At 34.9% G+C, this 21027-nt stretch overlaps 2 protein-coding genes and 1 long non-coding RNA gene across 4 annotated transcripts; all 3 read right to left on the bottom strand.

Moving 5' to 3' along the window:
• Positions 1–246: 246 nt before the first annotated feature.
• Positions 247–758, bottom strand: LOC109861640. The gene is made up of 3 exons (XR_002251008.1): positions 689–758; positions 437–597; positions 247–345 (listed from the first exon to the last, which is right to left on the bottom strand). It is a non-coding gene; the product is annotated as an uncharacterized LOC109861640 (long non-coding RNA).
• A 1395-nt stretch (positions 759–2153) lies between these two features.
• Positions 2154–5305, bottom strand: LOC109861637 (cytochrome P450 4g15-like). The gene is given in 8 exon segments (XM_020441364.1): positions 2154–2575; positions 2706–2880; positions 2973–3141; positions 3245–3313; positions 3471–3867; positions 4009–4305; positions 4840–5053; positions 5145–5305. Coding segments are annotated over 8 exon segments (1680 nt in total). The 5' UTR covers positions 5284–5305; the 3' UTR covers positions 2154–2355.
• Positions 5306–11695: 6390 nt separating this feature from the next.
• Positions 11696–19912, bottom strand: LOC109861638. 2 transcript variants are annotated; one of them, XM_020441365.1, is made up of 5 exons: positions 17934–19912; positions 16398–16600; positions 15835–16200; positions 13331–13411; positions 11696–13192 (listed from the first exon to the last, which is right to left on the bottom strand). In XM_020441365.1, the coding sequence occupies exons 1-5, from the start codon at positions 19771–19773 to the stop codon at positions 12992–12994; spliced, it is 2691 nt and encodes an 896-aa protein (XP_020296954.1). In that variant the 5' UTR covers positions 19774–19912; the 3' UTR covers positions 11696–12991. The 2 variants fall into 2 exon arrangements, with proteins under 2 accessions (XP_020296954.1, XP_020296955.1); XM_020441366.1 differs by having other exon boundaries at positions 13007–13192; positions 13331–13383.
• Positions 19913–21027: the final 1115 nt, after the last annotated feature.

The following is a 21027-nucleotide window of genomic DNA, read 5'->3' as shown; positions in this document are numbered from 1 at the left end:
TATCCGTCCAGTCGTGTTTTGATTCCAATTGGTCTATGTGTAAACATTAGAATTATTAAATATGAAACCTTATACATAAAAATAACGTGAGAATTAGCGTTTTCAAGTGTATCTGAACCATTCTTTTATTACCGATATTCTATAGATTTGTCGAGATGCACGGAACTGCCCAAAATCAATTCGATATTTTGCGGGTGTGCTAAAATACCACCACTTTCGTTCCAAAATACACTCTTACTACCGATCCGTATTGTTTGTGATATTTGTCAGCAAGTTTGTACATAGAATGAGGATCCTGTCCTATACCCAAATATGCGTTACCTATTAAAGGTAGACTTAGCGGACCTGACATTAACGAAACAAAATGTAAACGACGTAATAAATAATATTTCAACAAAAGAAAAGAAAAACAAGCAGTCGTATTGTGCGTACATACCTGGTAACTTGTTTGCAATACGAACTTGTCGAGAATTTTCGATGTAAAGATGCATTGCAATCAGCGACGTAACGACAAAGACAGCTAGCAGAGAATAAGTATTAGATAAATGCAGCACCGTTTCAAAAATCGTATCCATTGCTGTTGTACAAATTAGTGCACTATTTTGTAACAACAAAACGTTTTAGTCTTCGGTCTCATTGTATAATTTATATTGAATACAAATTATAAAAATATACAAAATGTACGTACGTAATAGTATGTTTGTTATTAGAAGTTATATTCGTTACACACGAAAAATGTTCTGTTACGTCGCGACGAGTCCTTTTCGACTTCCAAACAGAGAATGCAGTACAATACTTTTCAGAATCAAGTTTATATACTTGAATAAGAGGAAATGATTTTGATTGTATGTAAATTTGCATGGGAATTTATACGATAATGTTTATGTACTATCGCTGATTTTGGCAACGTAGTAAATTTAGAGACGCTCATTTACGTTACAATAAAAACAACGAGCGATTTACGATAAATTGCACAGAGTTTCGAAAGTATCGTATTGCTTTCAATAAAAGAATACAATAAAATAATTACTTAGTATATATATTTTTATATCGTCGTTTATCTTTAAATTTCATTGTTACGGTAACATAGTCACTGACATGACTGGCCAATTATCATTGTCGGTTGTTTGTGGATGACACAATACAATGTTATTCAATATTATCGTTTTCAGCATCATGGAAAGCGGCGACGCGTCGTCGTCAGTCGCAATGTAAATCTTTTTTAACTCCTCTAATCGCTTCTTGGTAGATAACGTGCTCGACTCGACATCACTGTCGGCGAAAAAAGTAGCCGGGGGAGAAGTCGAGAAGAACTTGAAAATCGTCTGAAACAAACAAAACCGAGTTTTAATACTTTGCACATAATCATTTTGCTTCGAACGAAGCGTGAAATTTACGTTTCGTATAAATACACCTTGAAACATTTTTCTTTACACACTACATTGGTCGGCGATAATTCATTACAATTTAATGACCAGAATTGTGGAGTAAGTAACGACGACGGTTTGGTTGTCATCGCTCTTCTGCCCATTTCTTCGTTATTTCGCTCGTTTGCAATTTGCATTGGGGTTTTCAGGGTCGAGGGTCGCTGGTTGACCTACACTCATTTCTGTTAATGATCGCTCGGACTATTTTTAAATTTGGCAATCGATTTTCCGATAACGCGAAATGTTGCCGTCGAAAATCAAATCACGATAGAATTTTTGTCACGCACGATATATTTTCTATAATTCTTTTTTTCTCTTCAAAAATCTCGGATGTGTCATGTTCAATACAGGTAAAAGAAACATGAAGAGAAATAAAATAGAAAATATTATTTGAATTGTACATATGATAATTTATATATGTATATGCCAGAATTTTATATAATTTTATTTTATTTTAATTGTACATATGTTATAATTTCATATNCATAGCCACACATATATCTATAAATGAGAATTGAACATTGAATTGCTCAAATCGTTACTGTAATTACATTAATTTAAAAAAAACATTACACACTCAGTGTTATTAAAACAACGTAAGATGCNAATATGTCAGACTCTTTATTTCGTAGTATTATATTTGCTGACACGATATTTAAATAAATTTAATAGAACAAAAATCAAATAGATTAAAAAGATGTAAGTGTAAAAATAAATATCAGGTGTCTTACAAGTACATTTTTGTAAAAAAATATAAAGAAGCGAATATTTCGAGAGAAATCTGAAAGAAAAAAAAACTGGATAAACATGTGTCTTAATAAAATCACTGTGACAACCGCTACCCGACGAAATCTTTGATACAATAATATCAGTGAACTTCTCTTAAACCTAAATACAGATTAGTGATCAATCGCGATTGATCGACAATTTACGCTTTTACAGAAATCGGAGTCGAGTTTGATTCGGGAGACGCTGCCGACTTGCGCGGCTCGATTCTGATCATAAATCCGTTGTCCTTTTTCAAGATAATGTCAGCTCGCAGCTTAAAATCTTTATAATGTTCGTCGGAAATGATGCGATAATTTCTCAATATTGTCGATAGTAGAACCTTCAGCTTCAGCATGGCATATTTACGTCCCACGCACGANCTTTGAAATTATAATATCAGTCAAACAGAATTCATGCAGTAAATATTCTTGCGCGATCCGTAATTGCTTATAGTTTAGTAATAGAATTATACATAATTTGAAACGCGTTCTTTGACTTTGTATTAAATACCTTGGTCCGGCGCTGAAAGGAATATAAGAGTAATACGGTCTTTTCTGCATCCTTTCCGGTAAGAAGTTATCCGGATTAAAGTTCTCGGGATTCGGGTAGAACTCCTCCAAACGATGCGTCATTATTTGTCCAATCACAATTGTGACGTTTTTTGGAATCACGTAATTGTTCGTAACTAAAACACATAAGAAAACTTACATAATTCCTGTGATTATTTATCAAGATTTGGTTTTTCTGCGATAAAATGTTGCGTTTGAATTAACGCACCTAACTTAACATCTTCGTTAAAACGCCTGGCAATTATAGGTACTGGCGGGAAAAGTCTCAAAGTCTCCAGAATTACTCTTTCGAGATATTTCATTTCCATCGTGTCCGAGAAGGTGCACTGTCTGTTGCTGTCGCCGAAAATCGCGTCCAGTTCTTGGTGCACGCAAGCCTGCGTGGGAAAAAGTATCAAGTAAAAAAACAGCGATTTCTCTGTTTCATAGAGAATGTTCTTTTTTTTATTTTTTTCTAGCGAATCGTTAGCATGTACGCACCTGTACATCAGGCAAACATCCCAACACGCACAGTACGAAACTAGAACCAGCTGCAGTGGTGTCGTGTCCCTGTAATATGACAATTAACGCATTCTATTAACAACTACTGATCCTATTAACGTAATGCGCATAAGTTTTTAATAAAAGAAAGAAAAGTGAAATTGGGAAGATGAATTATAAGTAGATTAATTGAGAAATATTCATATTTGCTCAAAAACTGTGACACCTCAAACATGATGGTGTTCACTTCTTCCCAGATTTCTTCGTCAGTCATCTGTCCACCTTGCTGTTTCATGGTAATTAATGTTTCCAGAAAGGCAAGTCGCTTTTTGTCGCCCACATCGTTTTCGTCGATGTCATCAAGATCGTCCTTAACGTAGTGCAACTTTGTGTAATTGGAGGTATCGTTTTTCGCTTTTTCCATTGGCTTCTCGTTTTGCTGGTTTTCCTTTTGCTTCGTCGCAAGTTTCTTCTTGACATCCTCTGATTTTACTTTGATCACGGTATTTGTTACCGCGTGAACGATTTTAAGGAGTTTCTTTTGAAGACGGTAATACTTAGTTAACTTGAATGCCACCAAACACCACATGTCATAATGTCTTCGATGTATAATATCAGACAATCTGTATAATTGAAACACAATTTTACGCAAGAAATGTATTTTTTATGGTTGTCTTATATATATATATAATAAATACAAAGATACTGATACAAGACAGGAATATGTGTTTACTACAATTTTGAAGAAACAAATTATAACTCACTTCATTACAGCCATAGCATAATCATATCATGATTTTGGCCGTTTTTCTCGTTTAACTCCCATTACCGTTTCGGTTAAAATATCAACTGTTACTGCCGACAAATAATCGTGACAATCAAAGTCTTTTCCGATTTTATCGCGAAGCCGTCTTACGAGTTCTATGCTGTTTTCGTAAAACAGAGGCACGAAGGACTTCAGGACACTTATGTGAAACGTAGGTGCTATCACCTTTCTGTGCCTGAGCCACTTTTTTCCACTTGTAATCAGTAAACCGTCGCCAAGCCATGGTTGAAAAAATCTGCAGTGGAAAGTTTAAGCGGATTCTCAGTATGACGCAAGAGAATATCAACAACAAATATATTTAATATGAAAATATCAATGTAGTAATTGTGTGACGGCTCTAAATGTTAAATACTTTTGAAAATGAGAAATAGACCGATTAAATCCAAACACAATTGTTGGTGTGTCCAGTTGAATTCAGAATTTATTATTATTACCTAATTACAAACGTACTAATACTTTACATTTAACACTTCAACGTGCGGTTGACCACCACAAGTTTTAGCTTACTTTGACATTGTTTATATTTACTGATTTTTTACTTATTCATTGAGAAAAACCGAAACCACAATCAAAACGTTTGTAATTAGCTAATAATATTAATTCTCAATTCAACTAGACTACAATAACCGTCCAATCGTGTTTGGATTCCAATCGGCATATGTTTCACTTTCAGAAGAAATTCAAGAAATTATTAAATATGGATCTTTATATATAAAACTAACGCGTGAAATAGTATTTTGTAATTGTATCTGAACCATTCTTTTATTACCGATATTCTATAGATTTGTCGAGATGTACGGAACTTCCCAAAATCAATTCGATATCTTGCGGGTGTGTTAAAAATACTAGCACTTTCGTTCCAAAATACGCTCTTACTACCGATCCGTATTGTTTGTGATATTTGTCAGCAAGTTTGTACATAGAATGAGGATCCTGTCCTATACCCAAATATGCGTTACCTATTAAAGGTAGACTTAGCGGACCTGACATTAACGAAACAAAATGTAAACGACGTAATAAATAATATTTCAACAAAAGAAAAGAAAAACAAGCAGTCGTATTGTGCGCACATACCTGGTAACTTGTTTGCAATACGAACTTGTCGAGAATTCTCGATGTAAAGATGCGTTGCAATCAGCGACGTAACGACGAAGACAGCTAGCAGAGAATAAGTATTAGATAAATGCTGCACCGTTTCAAAAATCGTATCCATTGCTGTTGTACAAATTAGTGCACTATTTTGTAACAACAAAACGTTTTAGTCTTCGGTCTCATTGTATAATTTATATTGAATACAAATTATAAAAATATACAAAATGTACGTACGTAATAGTATGTTTGTTATTAGAAGTTATATTGGTTACACACGAAAAATGTTCTGTTACGTCGCAACGAGTCCTTTTCGACTGCCAAACAGTGAATGCAGGACAATACTCTTCAAAATCAATGTTATATACTTGAATAACAGGAAACGATTTTGTTTGTATGTAAATTTGCATGTTTATATATACGATAATGTTGAAGTACAATCGCTGATTAGAGCAACGTGATAAATTTAAGAACGCTCTTTTACGTAGGAAATCGTAAAAACTGTAGAACAATTCTTTGTAAGCCATTTACGATAAAACGCATTTACTTTTGATGGTATATATTCTTTTCGAGAAAAAAATAAAATAAAATAATTACTTATTATATATTTTTATATCGTCTTTAAATTTCATGGTTACGGTCCGATAATATAATCACTGATGATATCTGGCTCATTATCATTGTCGGTTTTTTGTGGATGACACAACACAATATTATTCAATAGTATTTGAGAATGACTTTTCCACCTTGAAAAGAGACGTAAATATACCGCATCTATAATCTATTAAACATTTCGTTTTTTTGTACTTTGCACGAATATGCGTATACTTTTGAATACATACCGCATTTCCGTACGCATATGTTATGTAATTGTGAAGAACGTTCTAGTAACATGATTGTTAAATTGTCGCGATCAAACAAAATGCTAGTTCTTGAAAAACTACTTTTTAATGAAAAATATAGATATATTTTTTTTGATAAATTTCGATTTGATGTAATTATTTTTTGTTATATGTCGACTGATTAAAGAAAACACCTGCGATCACAAAAGACTTTGAGCCAACGTTATATCAGTTCAAGTTTGAAATTTTTCCGAGATGAAGTGTGATAAGCTATGCTTTCTTTATGCTTTTGAACATTATAGTTTAATAACATGTGTTCTCACTATCACATATGTAAAACACATGTTTTTTGTTAAGATACAGAGTACTACTTATATCCAGTAATCACATTATTAGGAAAAAAACTATAAAACTATTGTTTTTTTATTAAATAATTTAAACGCGCAACGCGAACAACATGAGTTTCGCACTCACACCACACACTGACTAATACAAACAGAAATAAAAGTTGCCTTTCAAATTATTTTGCTCAAAAATGTATCTGTCACGTGTATTAAATATTTCGATACAAAAATAAAAAGAAAGTACAAAAAAAAACATAATTACTTTTTGCAACAGACCGCAAGCAATATTTAATGTACTTACGAAGTATCTTTGAATGATATTATAATTTCAAAGATCGTGCGTGGGACGTAAATACGCCATGCTGAAGCTAAAGGTTCTACTGTCGACAATATTGAGGAATTATCGCATCATTTCCGACGAACATTACAAAGATTTCAAGCTGCGAGCTGACATCATCCTGAAAAAGAACGACGGATGTATGATCAGTATCGAGCCGTGCAAGAAGTCGACGGCGTCTCGCGAATCAAACTCGACCTCGATTTCTGTAAAAGCATAAATCGTCGCGATAAAAAGAAATAAACTGGATAAACATGTCTTAAAATAATTATAATAAAAAGTATGTGACAACCGCTACCCGACAAAACCTTTGATTCAATAAAATCAGTGAACTTCTCTTAAACCTAAATACACATTAGTAGCGGATGTCACATTAGTGTATTTAGGTTTAAGAGAAATTCACTGATTTTATTGGATCAAAGGTTTTGTCGGGTTAAGACACATGTTTATTCAGTTTATTTTCTTTTATCGCGACTGATCAACAATTGTGCACACATAACTTGTTTGCGAGACGAACTTTTCAAGAATTCTCGACGTAAAGATGCGTTGTAATTAGCGACGTTGCGACGAAGACAACCAGCAAAGAATAAGTATTAGAAAAATGCTGCCACGTTTCAAAAATCATATCCATTGCTGTTGTAGAAATTAGTGCACTATGTAACAACAAAACATTCTAGTCTTCGGTTTCACTGTAAAATATACAGTAAATAAAAATTATAAAATTATACAAAATTTACGTACGTAATAGTATGTGTGTTATTAGAAATCATATTTGTTACACACGAGAAATTTTCTGTTACGTCGCGACGAGAGTTCTTTTAGACTGCCAAACAGAGAATGCAGTACAATACTTTCCAAAATCAATTTCATATATTTAAATAAAAGGAAATGATTTTGTTTGTATGTAAATTCGCATGGTAGTTTATACATTAATGTTTATGTACAATCGCTAATTAAGGCAACGTGGTAAATTTTGAAACGCTTAGTTACGTTACAATAAAAACAACGATTTAAAATTAAAATAGCGTGAAACTGTGAAACGACTAAACCTTGTGTGTAAGCGGACCGATAATATAATTACTGACGTATCTGATTGTCATTGTCGATTTTTTGTGGATGACACAGTACAATTTTATTCAATATTATTCGAGAAGTGGATTTTTTCACTTTGGAAATAGACGTAAATAAACCGCATCTATAATCTACTAAATTTCACCTTTTTAGTATTGCGCACGAATATGCGCATACTTTTGAATACATACCGCATTTCCGTATACATATGTTATGTCATGTAGTAATTGTGAAGAACGTTCTGGTTACATGATTGTTAAATCGTCGCGATTGAACAAAGTGCCAGATCTTGAAAAAAACTCATTAATGAAAAATACTTTTTTTTTTGTTAAACTTTGATTTAATGTAACTGTAATGTATATCAAGAGGCACGGTAGTGCCTCGCGCCAAGTTTCACGCGACGAAGTTCGCTGTGCGAGCACACCGTGCCTATTATACGCGAGATTCATGCAAAATAGAAGTGGGGAGATTTTCTTAAGGCAATATCTATATATATATATATAGATATATAATAATAATTCAAGAAGCACCAAATAAACTTTTGGTCGTTATTATATAAAAAACTTTTAAAAACTAAAAAATAATAATATTAATTTAACAATTAATAGAATATAAAATTAATTTACTTGGATTATATTTACTACTTAAATTAAAAATCTTATTTCTAAAACAAAACTTGCCTTACAAAAGAAGTGATAACAAAATCAAAAAGTAACACCAAGTAAACTTTTGTACGTTATTTATTGAAAAAACAATATATATTATATACTACAACAAATTTTTAAAAACTAAAATTTATATAATACAAAACATTTTGAAAAACTAAAAATATTTAATGCTAAAAAACTTAACGCGGCTGCACCTCAAATAGTGAACTGAAATGTGTACATCAAACATGCGTAAGTCTGACATAATAAGTACTCAATACTGTTTTCTTTAAATAAACATAAAAGTTTCTTTTTCAAAGCATTCCTTTTATACATAGTATTTATTAGTTTTCTATAAAAATAATAAGAGAAGAAAACACATGTACAATCAATTAATTATTGTCAATAAAAATTATAATTCTATTATATTCTAAATATTTTCTTAGTATTTCCCATTTAACCAACATATTATAATACTATATATGTGAAATATATGAAATAATTTTTAATTAATATAAAGCTCGCGNGTGCGCATAGAACATGTCTATCTGCAGTTTGTAAATAATTTGCACGCGCACGTAGATCATGTCTGTCTCTCGGCCTTTGGTGCAGCCGCGCCAAGTTTTTTAGCATTAAATATTTTTAGTTTTTAAAAATGTTTTGTATTATATAATTTTTAGTTTTTAAAAATTTGTTGTAGTATATAATATATATTGTTTTTTCAAAAAATAACGTAAAAGTTTACTTGGTGTTACTTTTTGATTTTGTTATCACTTCTTTTGTAAGGCAAGTTTTGTTTTAGAAATAATTCAAATAACGCGGCTCGATAAAACAAATTAAAAGAAAAACAATCAAAGAGTGTGTATGTGTATTATATTTGATTTGTAAGACGGTTATGCTTTGTTTTGTTTCTCTGTGTGTTGGCAAGTACTTTGATATTTCAATCCGGATTTTAATCTTACAGTTAAGAACCTCTGATTCGTAGACATCATACTTGATGTTTTGTATGTCTATATCATCTGTTATTTTGTCTCGTTGTGCTTGCCAGCGCGCGAGCGGTTTTTGTGATGACTTGTCGAGTTAGTGCTAAAGATGATCACCGATAAAATTTGATCAAAATGTCCGGAATACAGTGTTTTAAGTTGTTTTGATTGTCCATTTTCAACTTGGACTATAGGCTCTGTGGTTTTTTTCTTTAAGATAACTAAGATTGGCTGAATTTTCACAATTACATTCAAATGTTGACTCTGTGGAAGTACGGAGGTGTGGCAATGACACAAACTGCTAAAAACAGAAGTCGAGATAGTACAAATAATTAATAAAGAATTGTACACACGTTTCGCAAGACGAAGAAATATCGGCGGCTCATATATTTATCTATGAAGCAAATTTTATTCTGTTTTTCTGTTCGCATGAGAGTATTCAAATAAAACAACAGTAATAAAAAACGCGATGACGACTCATTTGTGCAATGATGACAGCCGAAATTATTAAAGTAACCAATGTAATAAGAAATATAATAAAAGAAATATAAAATAACCAATACTTAAAACAATTTATGAGCTTACAGCCAGGCAATACTATTCGAAGGTACATGAGTTTACAGAAAGATTATAAAATTTATATCATGTATATTTTTTTATTTAATAATATTACAAATTTAATAATATTACAGTAGTAACAAGTGTGTATTTATCAGCAAGGAATATTAAAATCGCGAAAACGTACGTTTATCATCAACTGCCGAGCGATAATTATTATAGACAATATTCTATTAATTATATAAATACAAGAGAGAAGTCTTATCACAAATAAAAGTCCTTGCCATAACAGTTTAACAACTAAATTGTCTCATTTCTAAAAAGGCACAAATGCTACATATAAATCCATAAACTCGAAAGTTTCGTCGGAAAATTTATAGCATATAACGCGTAAAGGAAGATGTTAAAAAAGTCCGATTTTTGGCCGCCTTTCGGAACCTTCGATAATATAAAAAAATTGTTATTTGGTCTTATATAAAAAGAAAAAAATAGTCTCACAATCCAGAAGAGAAAATAAAATTCTTCAGAGTTTTGTTAGGCTTTCTTTAGAAAATCGGATAGTCATATAGGGTGTTAACAGTTTTCATAAATTCGATATTTTTGAATGGTTTTTCTCATTAATATTTTATATTGAAAGACTCGAAAAGCTACTATCCATATATTATTTCGATCATAGAATGTAAAAATTGTATGTGGAAAATGACATCTATAATATGCAATTCTGATGTCCCATTTTAAGGGACTACTCCAAATGATTTCTACGTAAGCACATTTTTTTTTAATAAGTATTCGGAAGATTTTGTGGTCACTGATTACAAATTTGAAGTTATGCCGGACCTGAGATTTGAAAAGGTGTCTGAATTTTTCACATAAAATTTTCATATTCTATAATCGAAATAACATATAATCTATGGATAATAGCTTTTCGAGTAGTCTTTCTATGGATAGTAGTCTTTCAATATAAAATATTAATAAGAAAAACCATTTCAAAACATCAAATTTATGAAAACTGTTAGCATCCTATGTTGACTATTCGATTTTCTAAAGAAAGTCCAACAAAATCCTGAGGAATTTCATTTTTCCTGTACTTCTGGGATGGTAAGATTATTTTTTTCTTTTCATATAAGACCCAAATAATAATAATTTTTCTATATTACCAAAGGTTCCAAAAGGGGACCAAAAATAAAAATTTTTTAACATTCTCGTTTACCGACGAAATTTTTTAATGTGTCATAAATCTTTTATAAATTAAGAATAGGTTTCTAATGCAACGTATATTTTGTATAAAAGTGAATTCGGGAAGGTTACAAGAGAAACCACGAAATATATAAAAAATATCTTTTCATGTTTATTGTCAATAGACACTCTACACTACGAAAAATAAGTCGCGAGATGTATGATTGACTCGCGAGCATTTTTGTGGCAAAAGCGATTTTGCAGAGTAGCGACAATTTCTTTATATTCGATGCATTTCGACAAAAAAAAATAGTTTTTTCATAATTCACACTCATATTGATATATTTTAGAATACATATAAATATATAATTCCAAATTAGCATTAGAAATACTGCAATAAAACGACAATTTAACTTGTCATTTATTTTTAGAATTGCTCTAATCTTTGTTTTGATAATATTATGGAATATATAACATCAAATTTAAAAAATATTTTTTTTTACTTTACACGTTTATATTTGTGTAATTATTCTTGTACAATCATAAATATAATTTTGACATAATTAATTGAATTGTATATTATCAAAATAATTTTTTCTATGTTTTTATATTATAAATTCACATTATAAAATAAAATTATAACACATTTAGTATTCCATCATACTATCGTCGTGAATTTCTATAATTAAAGCTTTTTTTTCAAATTTTATCGCAGTTCATAGGACCACCTGACGAAACGTTTTACTTGAATATGTTTGTGCGTATAGTTGCGAGTAAATTTGCTGCGACGTTTTTTAAATAGGCACAATCGCCTTACAATTCTGGAGCTTCATGTATTTATGCAACATCGTTATTCATAATATAACGAATCTTAGAGATACATTTTACAAAGAATCAAACTTATTTCCAGCAATTTTAGCCATAAAGACGGCCGCGCGTAGTAGCTTTAACCACTTGCGGTGGAAAAACGTGCCACGCACGTCGAGATGCTTCAGTTACCGGAACGCCAGCGACGTGTTCCACACGTCGTCAGGCGATTGTTGCAGAAAGAAAAATGACGTGCGTGGCACGTCAACTGTGACGCATTTATTTATTAATAAATAAATTTAGTATTCATACATATGTAATTTTATCATCAGTTGATGCGCGTTCTGACACGCGCAACTGTGAATTTCTTTGCACCACAAGTGGTTAAGAATTATCACTGCCAACATCAACAAAATGATCGTACTAATTATTCTTACATCAGCGAAGAAATCGAAAAATTCAGTGTAAGAATTTAGAATTTGAAAATGTTTTTATAAATTCAAGTAGATATAAAGTTAACAGTCACACATCCGATTCGATTTTTACAGATGTCATTTTCTTAATCTCTTTTCGTATAATAACGATTCAGACTCGCAATGCCGAGTACGGGCCAAACATGAAAAAAACAAAAAAGAAAAAGAAGACTGTCATTTTGGCTCGTTTCGCGAAAAACTTCATTTTTTATTTTGGCTTGCGTTTTACCAAATTAATTCCGACGGGAAAAGATTAACTGTTTTTGTTAGATTTTTCAATAAGTTTCAAGTGCATGAATATATGTAAAGACAATTCGATTTGTAATTGTAAGTGTTTTTTCGCGTCGCTTTGCTTACGTGCTGCAAAATGACTATAATAATATATTATCATGCTGCATAAACCCAGCGGATGTTTTCTTCCTCTCTCTCTCTCTCTCTCTCTCTCTTTCTTTCTTTCTTTCTTTCTTTCTCTCTCTTTTTCTCTGTCTCTGTCTTTCTTTGAAAGGTAGGACACATGTATTTCGAGAAACGAGCAAACAAGCTTCAGTAGCTCGATCGACATATCCAGTTTCCCTCCGAAAGAAATGCATGTATCTACAGATCGACGTCCTCCTGCTTTGCTTTGGGAGCAATCTTCTCGCCACTCTCGGACTCTTTCACACTCATGTGAACGTCCGCAACTTCCACCGGTGGCGGCGGTGCCGGTTTCACTGAATTGTCGTCCTCGGCGATTTCGAAGCCGATCGTTGCGCCGATTTTCTGGCTCGCCTGCTTGAAAGAATCTGACAGCATGACCTGGTGACAAGCAAATTGATTAGCTTCAAAATTAATTTTAGTATAAATTCAAAATTAAAATATACAAGAGAAAACAAATAGTTTTATATAAATAGGTATGTATTTATTTTAAAAAAAGTTTGTGCTATATATACTCACCTGTACGACGTTGATGCACATGGACGTAAGCGCCAAGCCAAATACCAGATATACTATCGAACACATCATGTACATGGGATGCTAAATCAATCAATGAATCCGTTATGTTCTGTGCCTTACGGATCTCAATAGTGCGTTTTAAAATTCGTTAAGTAAACGATACAAAACAGTGTAAGAAAGAAAAAGCATATGAGAAAATAAAAAATATATTATTATATATAAATAAACAATTTATCGTTGGCAAACTTTTCATATGGACAAGAAGCTTACCATCTGAACGCCACCGTGAAAGAAAGAAAAACATGAAAACAAATTAATTATCTGTTATACAAAATGAGACCCGAGTTATTGAATTGCAAATGAAATTCAAGAAATGACGAGAATTGAAAAAGGGACCGCTATAAGAGCAAATTAATAAATAGCCTTTAGTCATTCGCGCGAAAACGTTGTCATTTCTATGTGAAACAAACGGCTTTTACTAGTTCCTACTAATATATAGCTTTATAAGATGTATAAGATTTGTACAAACTACAACTAAAATCTAAAAAAGAAGACGCTAGGGACTTTATATTTTATTCTACTTATTTATATAAATTTGCAAAAACATTTATGCGATGCATAGAACGTAACTCTACAAACATTTTCTCTATAATATTGGGTTGGTGGAAAAGTTCTGCGGATTTTTAGTATAAAATTTAAACACAAAATCGACATTTATAAAAATTAATTTAGTCCACAATGTGTTGACCGTCTTGATCTACAACTTGTTGCCAACGTTTCGGTAGGGCCTTGATGCCGCTCTTGTAAAACCCTTGGGACTTGTGGGCGAAAAAATCAACGAGGTGATTCGGATGGCCTCCATTGAGTCAAATTGATGACCGTCAACATTATTTTGCAGCGAACGAAACAAGTGATAATTAGACGGTGCAAGGTCCGGCAAATATGGTGGGTGCTGCATCATTTCCCAGCCAAAGCTCTGCTTTTTTTTTCGTGATCAAAGAAGTACGTGGTCGAGCGTTGTCATGATGGAAAATCACACCTTTTCTATTCGACAATTCTGGCCGCTTCTCTTGCACTACTTTGCGCAATTTGTCGAGCTGAGCTCAGTATTTCTTCGAATCTATTGTTTGGCCCTGCGGGAGCAGCTCGAACCACAGCACTCCTTTATAGTCTCACCAAATACATAGCATTACTTTCTGTGGATGCAAATTAGGTTTTGCCACCGTTTGTGAAGACTCGCCCTGACCGCACCACGACTTCCGCCGCTTAATGTTGTTGTAGACAACCCATTTCTCGTCTCCAGTGATGATCCGTTTCAGAAATGGGTCTAGAGAGGTTTGTTTCAGGAGAGATTGACACACTAAAATCCGATCCATGATGTTCTTTTCGCTCAGTTCGTGCGGCACTCATACATCAAGCGTTTTCACCATGCCAAGCTTTTTTAATCGATCCATAACGGTTATGATGAATGCCGAAGCGCTTCGCAATCTCTCGAGTCGTTAAGTGTCGATCACTCTTCACTGTAGCCAGGAGTTGGTCGTCGTCAACAGAATTTGGCCGTCCAGAGCGTGATGCATCTTGGAGGTTAAATTCTCCGGAACGGAAGCGAGCAAACCATCTTTCGCACGTGTCTACGCTTAAGGACGTTCTCCGACTACAGTGGTTAGCAACCTAAATACAGTGCTTAGCAACCTAAAATATCTCTTCTCATGAGTAAGTTTGTACTGCTGTAACAAAGTTAAGTTGAGCTATTCAGCACTGCTAAGACCCGCTTACTCTGCGCAGAAGTTCAAAAATAGCTGCAGTACACAGCGCACATAAATCCAGCAAAACAAAAAAAAACAAAAAAAAGCTACAGTTTGAAAACAAGGGTTGCTTGCCATATTATTCAAAATCTTATTTTAATTAAGACACTCTTCGCTACCACATACTCGGTTTTTTAAAAAATCCTATAAAAATTGTCGTCAGTAACTTTAAAAAACCCCACTTCACAAAGGTTCAGCATAGGAAATTCATGTTAAAAATTGAAACTTAAATCTTCCATATTTTGAAATTTAACATTGCTACCCCTTTTATCCAAAAAGGTTACGTATAAATAAGATCATAAACTATGTATATCGCAAATTTAAAGAAAATCCTAGGAAAATTAATAATTCGGAGAACGTCCCTAAGGCCGAGGCACCATACATGGTGCATATTTCGCGCTTAGCGTCCGCCGCTTTATATCCTTTACGGAATAAAAACAGCAAAATATGGCAAAAATGCAATTTTTGATCTTCCATTTTAGTTGTATGCTGTACACGCAAAACACGTCCGACCAAAACAAACACTTCTGCCAAATGTCAAGCGTAGTGTGACTTGTCAAAATATGTGCGGCAAACTGACATTTGAACAACACGCGATAATTATTTTCTGACACTAGTGTCATCTATTAAAAAATCCGCAGAACTTTTCCACCGACCCAATATTTCCAGTTTAATAATATAAATTTAATAAATAATCACCTGTGGTACGTAATCGCCGAAGCCAATAGTGCTCATAGAGATAAAGACAAAATAGAAACTCTCAAAGAAGCCCCAATCTTCCCACATGTGGTACAACGTAGCTCCGACGAAGATATAGGCCACAAGGATGACGATCGCCACCGAGATCGGCAGATTAAATTCGTCGTCGATGGCGAACGTCGACATCTCTGGCGTACCGGGTGTACCTGGCGCATTGGCGTCCAGATTCAGAATTGTTTGCTGCTGCTGCTGTTGCTGCTGCTGCGCCTGTTGCCTCTGTATCTCTTGAATCTCTTCTGAATTCATTTGCGAGGGCCTCCGGAAAGTTGCAAGATCGTAAACGAGTTGCACGCCCTTCATGACTTCCTGTGTATTGATATTAATAAATTAAGAAATAAATAAGTTTACGTTACAATTTTTATAGATTTTATTCTATATCATTTAAAACTATCAAATGAAATATACATAATAATATGTATTATAAAACTAAATCTTTAATTTTTGCAAAAAACCCAGAAACTCTCTTCATTAAATAACAAAGGTTTCTTGAGGTATTGTCTCACCTGAACAGGCGCAGTGCGGCGGACCTTGCGACAGCTACCTGTATAATACAGCCTTCTCACGAACGCCCACAGGAACTTTATACCGCGCGTGAATAATTTACCAAAGTCGGCCAGGATGATAAGAAACATTGGAATACCGAAAACGGCGTACACAATAGTAATGGCTCTTCCTGTGTTTGTGCTTGGCGAAATGTGTCCGTATCCTGAAACATTTTTTTCAAACATATATACATATATATATTTGCAACTACTGTGTATGTGTGTGTAATATATATTACATTGATATATATTATATTGATATCAATCTATTAATAAGTTTTTATCTTATTATAATATATGAACACTCTAATTGTTATTTTTATACTGCATTATCTGTACTGTATTTTCTACATAATTAAAAGATAGCTCACTACATAAAATGTAAAATTAAACGCAAAAATATGAAAAAAGGAGATCATAATAATCATGACGTATTTGCTGTTTATTTGCAGTCTGAATCGCGCAGCAAAAGCAGCGCGTTTATGCATCATACATTGCGAGAGTACGTTAAATCTAAGTTTAGATTATTCAGCAATATATATCGTTACGCGAGAACGCAGTGATTGTTTTCTCGCACCAAACACATCTTGTAACCCTCACATATACGAGAGAAATTATAAAAGAAACAATTAGCGCGTGCCATTGAACAATTTCGTCTGCACAATCGCAGTGCCCGGATTAACCTGTTTCTTGGCGAGATTTTATAATTGTTGAAAAAAATGTGAGCATTGTGAGCACTTGTGCACGCAATGTGAGTCGGCAAAACTTTTCAAGCTTTTTCTTGTTCACGATTCGAATCCATTACCTTTAACTGACGCTGTAAATAGCATCGATACACATGCACTCTTTTCGATTAAATTTCAGAGTTTAAAGTATAACATTTATAGAGAAATAAAAACTTTTTCTTTTACTTGATTTTAATATTTATTTATATAAAACTTAATAAATATTGGTTTTGTAATCAGCGCTTATTTCAACAACGCGTGCGCATTTCTTTTGACACACTGCGTGCGGACACAACATCAGAGAATTCAACTGCATTGTCAGAAAATCAATACGAGACCTACAAAACGTCAAACGGACCACGAAACTAATCCAAAACCCGTATCTACTTCTACTGCTCTTGTTGCTATTATGTTTTTATACACTAAATTAAATTTGCCGATATTATAACTTTTCAAGCTGTAATAGCAATCAATTGTAGATAGTTTCTAAAAACACCAACAATAGTCTCTTAGTCTCTTGTAATTTTTGATATAAAATTTCCTATCTATAAAAAGAAAAAACATCTTTTTAATAAGAAGAAAATATTTAAATAAATATTAAGTGTATAAATTTTTAATTTTCTAAATAAAAGTGCTATAAGATGGAATAAAAATGGCTTTTATAAATTGATATAAAATATGCGCAATATAATGTAGGAAACGTGATTCATTCTAAGAGTCAACTTTTTCTCAATCAAGTCTATCCGAACGTTCTTCGAGACATTATTCTCACCGATAGTAGTGATGACGGTGAGACAATACGCAACCGCGTTTAAAAAGCTCCAGCTCTTCTGGCCGCTGTAGCTGTGCAACCCGGCCTCGTGAGCGATATGAAGCTGTTCTTCGAACTCCATCAGCTTCCTGCGCGCCATGCTTTTCCAGTCGTCTTCTCTGAGATTGTGACTGTAATTCCACAAGCTGTCCAAGAAGTCCCTCTTGACGCGCTTTACGCCGCACTTGTAAAACGTTTCGAAAGCACCTTCGACAAAACGAAAAACAAACGCACCGAGGCCGCAATAAATAATCATTAGCAGCAATTCGGCGATGCAGCGATTACGCAGATGTCTGATAATCCTTGTTTCGCGCGGATTCTGAGCAACAAAAGCCCTGAACTCGCCAACGATGTCTTTAAACGCCTTGAAGAAATCCCACAAAGTGACCTTTTCCGGAGCTTGCCGCTTCTCCGCCGTTTTAATCAGTTCCGATTCAGCTTTCGAAGATGGTAGATTTGGCTCGTCTTCGATCTTCTTCTCTACAGCATCGTTAACTTCCGTTTTCATCCCTCGCCAGATAAACAACCAGGAAAACCACGATTTTTTCTTATCATCAGTCGTGTCGGAAAACTGAGCCACAGTTTGGACGACCTCTTTGGATTCGTCGTCGGTTTGCGCTGCGCTAAACTTCCTTCTTCTTAAATGATTAGTTTCTATCGCGTCCTGGAATACATCCTCAGGTTCCGGATCTAAAATATTACGTTCCCGTAACATATACTCTCTTTGAGCCCTTGCGAAGTCCTCAATTAGACTTTCGTTACTCAGCGGAATGATCTGTTTTTTCAGTTCGGTCGACGATCTCTTTATCGTTCGCTCCTCGACGGATTTCTGTGGGAAGGTCTCGCTCTTTCTCATGGCTTTCGGTTCTTCATCCGTGTCCTCCGTTTGAGTGTAAGGTCTCGAGCGCGGAGTTTTCTCAGAGTTATCCTTCACACGAGGTTCATCCTCCAGCTTCTGTCGACTCGATGACCTCTTCTCCCGATTCAATATTTCGGCATCCCTCTTCTGTGTTTCCGGATCGCCGATTCGACTTCTTCCGCTCGTCCTCTTCACTCTGGGCCTGATATCTTCGGGTGACTTCGTTCTCTTTCGATTCGTGGACTCATTCTTTTCATCCACGTCGCTGGAATCTGTCGATCGACTATATCTCTCAACGCGTTCCTTCGATTTTAATCGTTTAAATCGTTTCTCGATTTTACGAACTTCCGGTCTGCCGCTCTCGCCATTCGTGTCCTTCGGTGTTTCCGACGTGTCTTGGACTGTTGTCTGTCTGGGAATCCGAAGAACATCGGTTTTGACGACAATTTCCTCCCTCACGGTACCATCGTCGGACTTGCTCGTCGTTTCACCGGTGATCTGCTTTATCGGTTGCGTGTTGTTGTCGTCAGCTGTGACAGCCTCACGTGTCTTCGGACTATTTCCAGCCGTAGCTGACTTCGCGGCTACTTCAGCGCGTACAGCGATCATATCATCCATGTTCGAGGAACTTCTCGCGCTGATCCGCTCCTTCCTCTTTTCTCTGACAGGCAGTTCCGGTTCTTCTCTTTTCTTGTTTATGTTTTCTAGTTCCTTTGTGTCCGCTTCAATTTGCTGCTGTTGCGACAGCCTCTTTTCCTTCTGTTGCTGCTCTATCTTCTCCGCTTCTTCGACCATTTTCTCCATTCTCGCGCGTCTCTCTTCATCCTCGTCGTCCGTGATATCCATGCGGGACGTAGCACCCCTTGATACGGGATCGGGGGTTTTTTCGCGCTTCCTCGCGGCCGCTTTACGACGTCTGTGTACCGTGTAACTGTCCTCCATCGACTTCTCGGCGATAATCGTTCGAAAGATACTCTTCGCGTGTAACACGAAATTATCGCGACGGAAAACGCGCGGCTCGCGCGATACACTTGCGAGGCCGGTCTCGCCGAGACCGGGACAGAAATAAAACGGAGGCTGCTCCCACCACCTCCCGTTGGTACCGCGACGCGACGTTTGCTGCTACCAGCGGCGGCGACGGTAACGGCGGCGGAAACGGATGACCCCAGCTCTGCCGCAGCGGATATCGAACGATAACCAGCACCGCGCACAACCGAATACGCCGAATTGGCGTCGCGCCTGCAGCCACCGCAACCCTTTGTACGAACCCGTCCGGTGTTTACGCAGCATCGCAAAATCGGGGGCTACCGCCGCGCCGGAGTGGTCGATTATAAATCCGCAGGATTAACAATTGAGGATTGACACAGGCTGCGTCGCTTGTCCAAAGTAAACAATATATTGAAAGTGAAACTTTGTAACAAGTGAAGAAATAATTGTATAATATTTTCTATTAATCTAAGAGATAAAGCTAATTGACTATATTGTTAATAAAGAAAACCATTAATTATACGAGCAAATCCACCATAGTTTTAACTTTTGATGGACTCTTTAATACTGATAAGTCTGAGTTGTTTTTCATATGCACAAGACGTATTTTTTCCTCGTATACTTTTTAGTAATAACTATGTATTGTAATAATAATTATGTATGTAGAATACAGAGCGTTCGTGTTATTGCTGGCGCTTAAAAGTACACTGTCAGTCGATGAAAATATAGAAAAAATCATAAAATTGATTTCGTCCTTTTCGAATTTGTGTTTCACTCTTAATAACTTTGTACCTTCGCCGTAAACGGAAAAGTCAGTTCTTGCATTCATACATCTTTTCCTTCGAGGTCGATCATGTGCCATGTAACCGTAAAAAATGATGGCCGCTGAAAAACTTGTCCCATTTTTGCAAAATATTAATTTTCATAAAGTTAACAATATTTTACATACGCGCCGTTAAATTAATTGACTAACTGAGTTACTGAAGTTGTGGCAAACACAAAAACGAACAATTTAAGACGTTATTGAAAATTGTGCCTCAAAAATGAAACACACACCAATGTATCAAAGCGTATTGCCTTCAAAAGCGTAAATTTATTGAAAAATCCACAAATCATTTTGGCAAATATTTCGAGAAAACTTTTTTCAGTCATATCATAACTGTAAACAATTTCTCGTACCATAACTTATTACGAAATCCATGTGGTCAC

This window comes from Pseudomyrmex gracilis, unplaced genomic scaffold, assembly GCF_002006095.1.
Source record: "Pseudomyrmex gracilis isolate BER0280 unplaced genomic scaffold, ASM200609v1 scaffold_902, whole genome shotgun sequence".
In the NCBI taxonomy this organism is placed as follows: Eukaryota; Metazoa; Arthropoda; class Insecta; order Hymenoptera; family Formicidae; genus Pseudomyrmex; species Pseudomyrmex gracilis.
The sequence above is the reverse complement of the archived record's forward strand: the minus strand, read 5'-3'. Positions and strand labels throughout refer to the sequence as shown.

What these genes read in the sequence shown, in the direction of transcription:
- LOC109861638 (XM_020441365.1), bottom strand. Translation starts at nt 19,773, where the DNA reads ATGGAGGACAGTTACACGGTACACAGACGTCGTAAAGCGGCCGCGAGG. An exon ending in GCCGCACTGCGCCTGTTCAG is followed by an intron (nt 16,201 to 16,397) that starts GTGAGACAATAC and finishes ATCAATACACAG; the next exon opens with GAAGTCATGAAGGGCGTGCA. An exon ending in TGTGCATCAACGTCGTACAG is followed by an intron (nt 13,193 to 13,330) that starts GTGAGTATATAT and finishes GCTTGTCACCAG; the next exon opens with GTCATGCTGTCAGATTCTTT.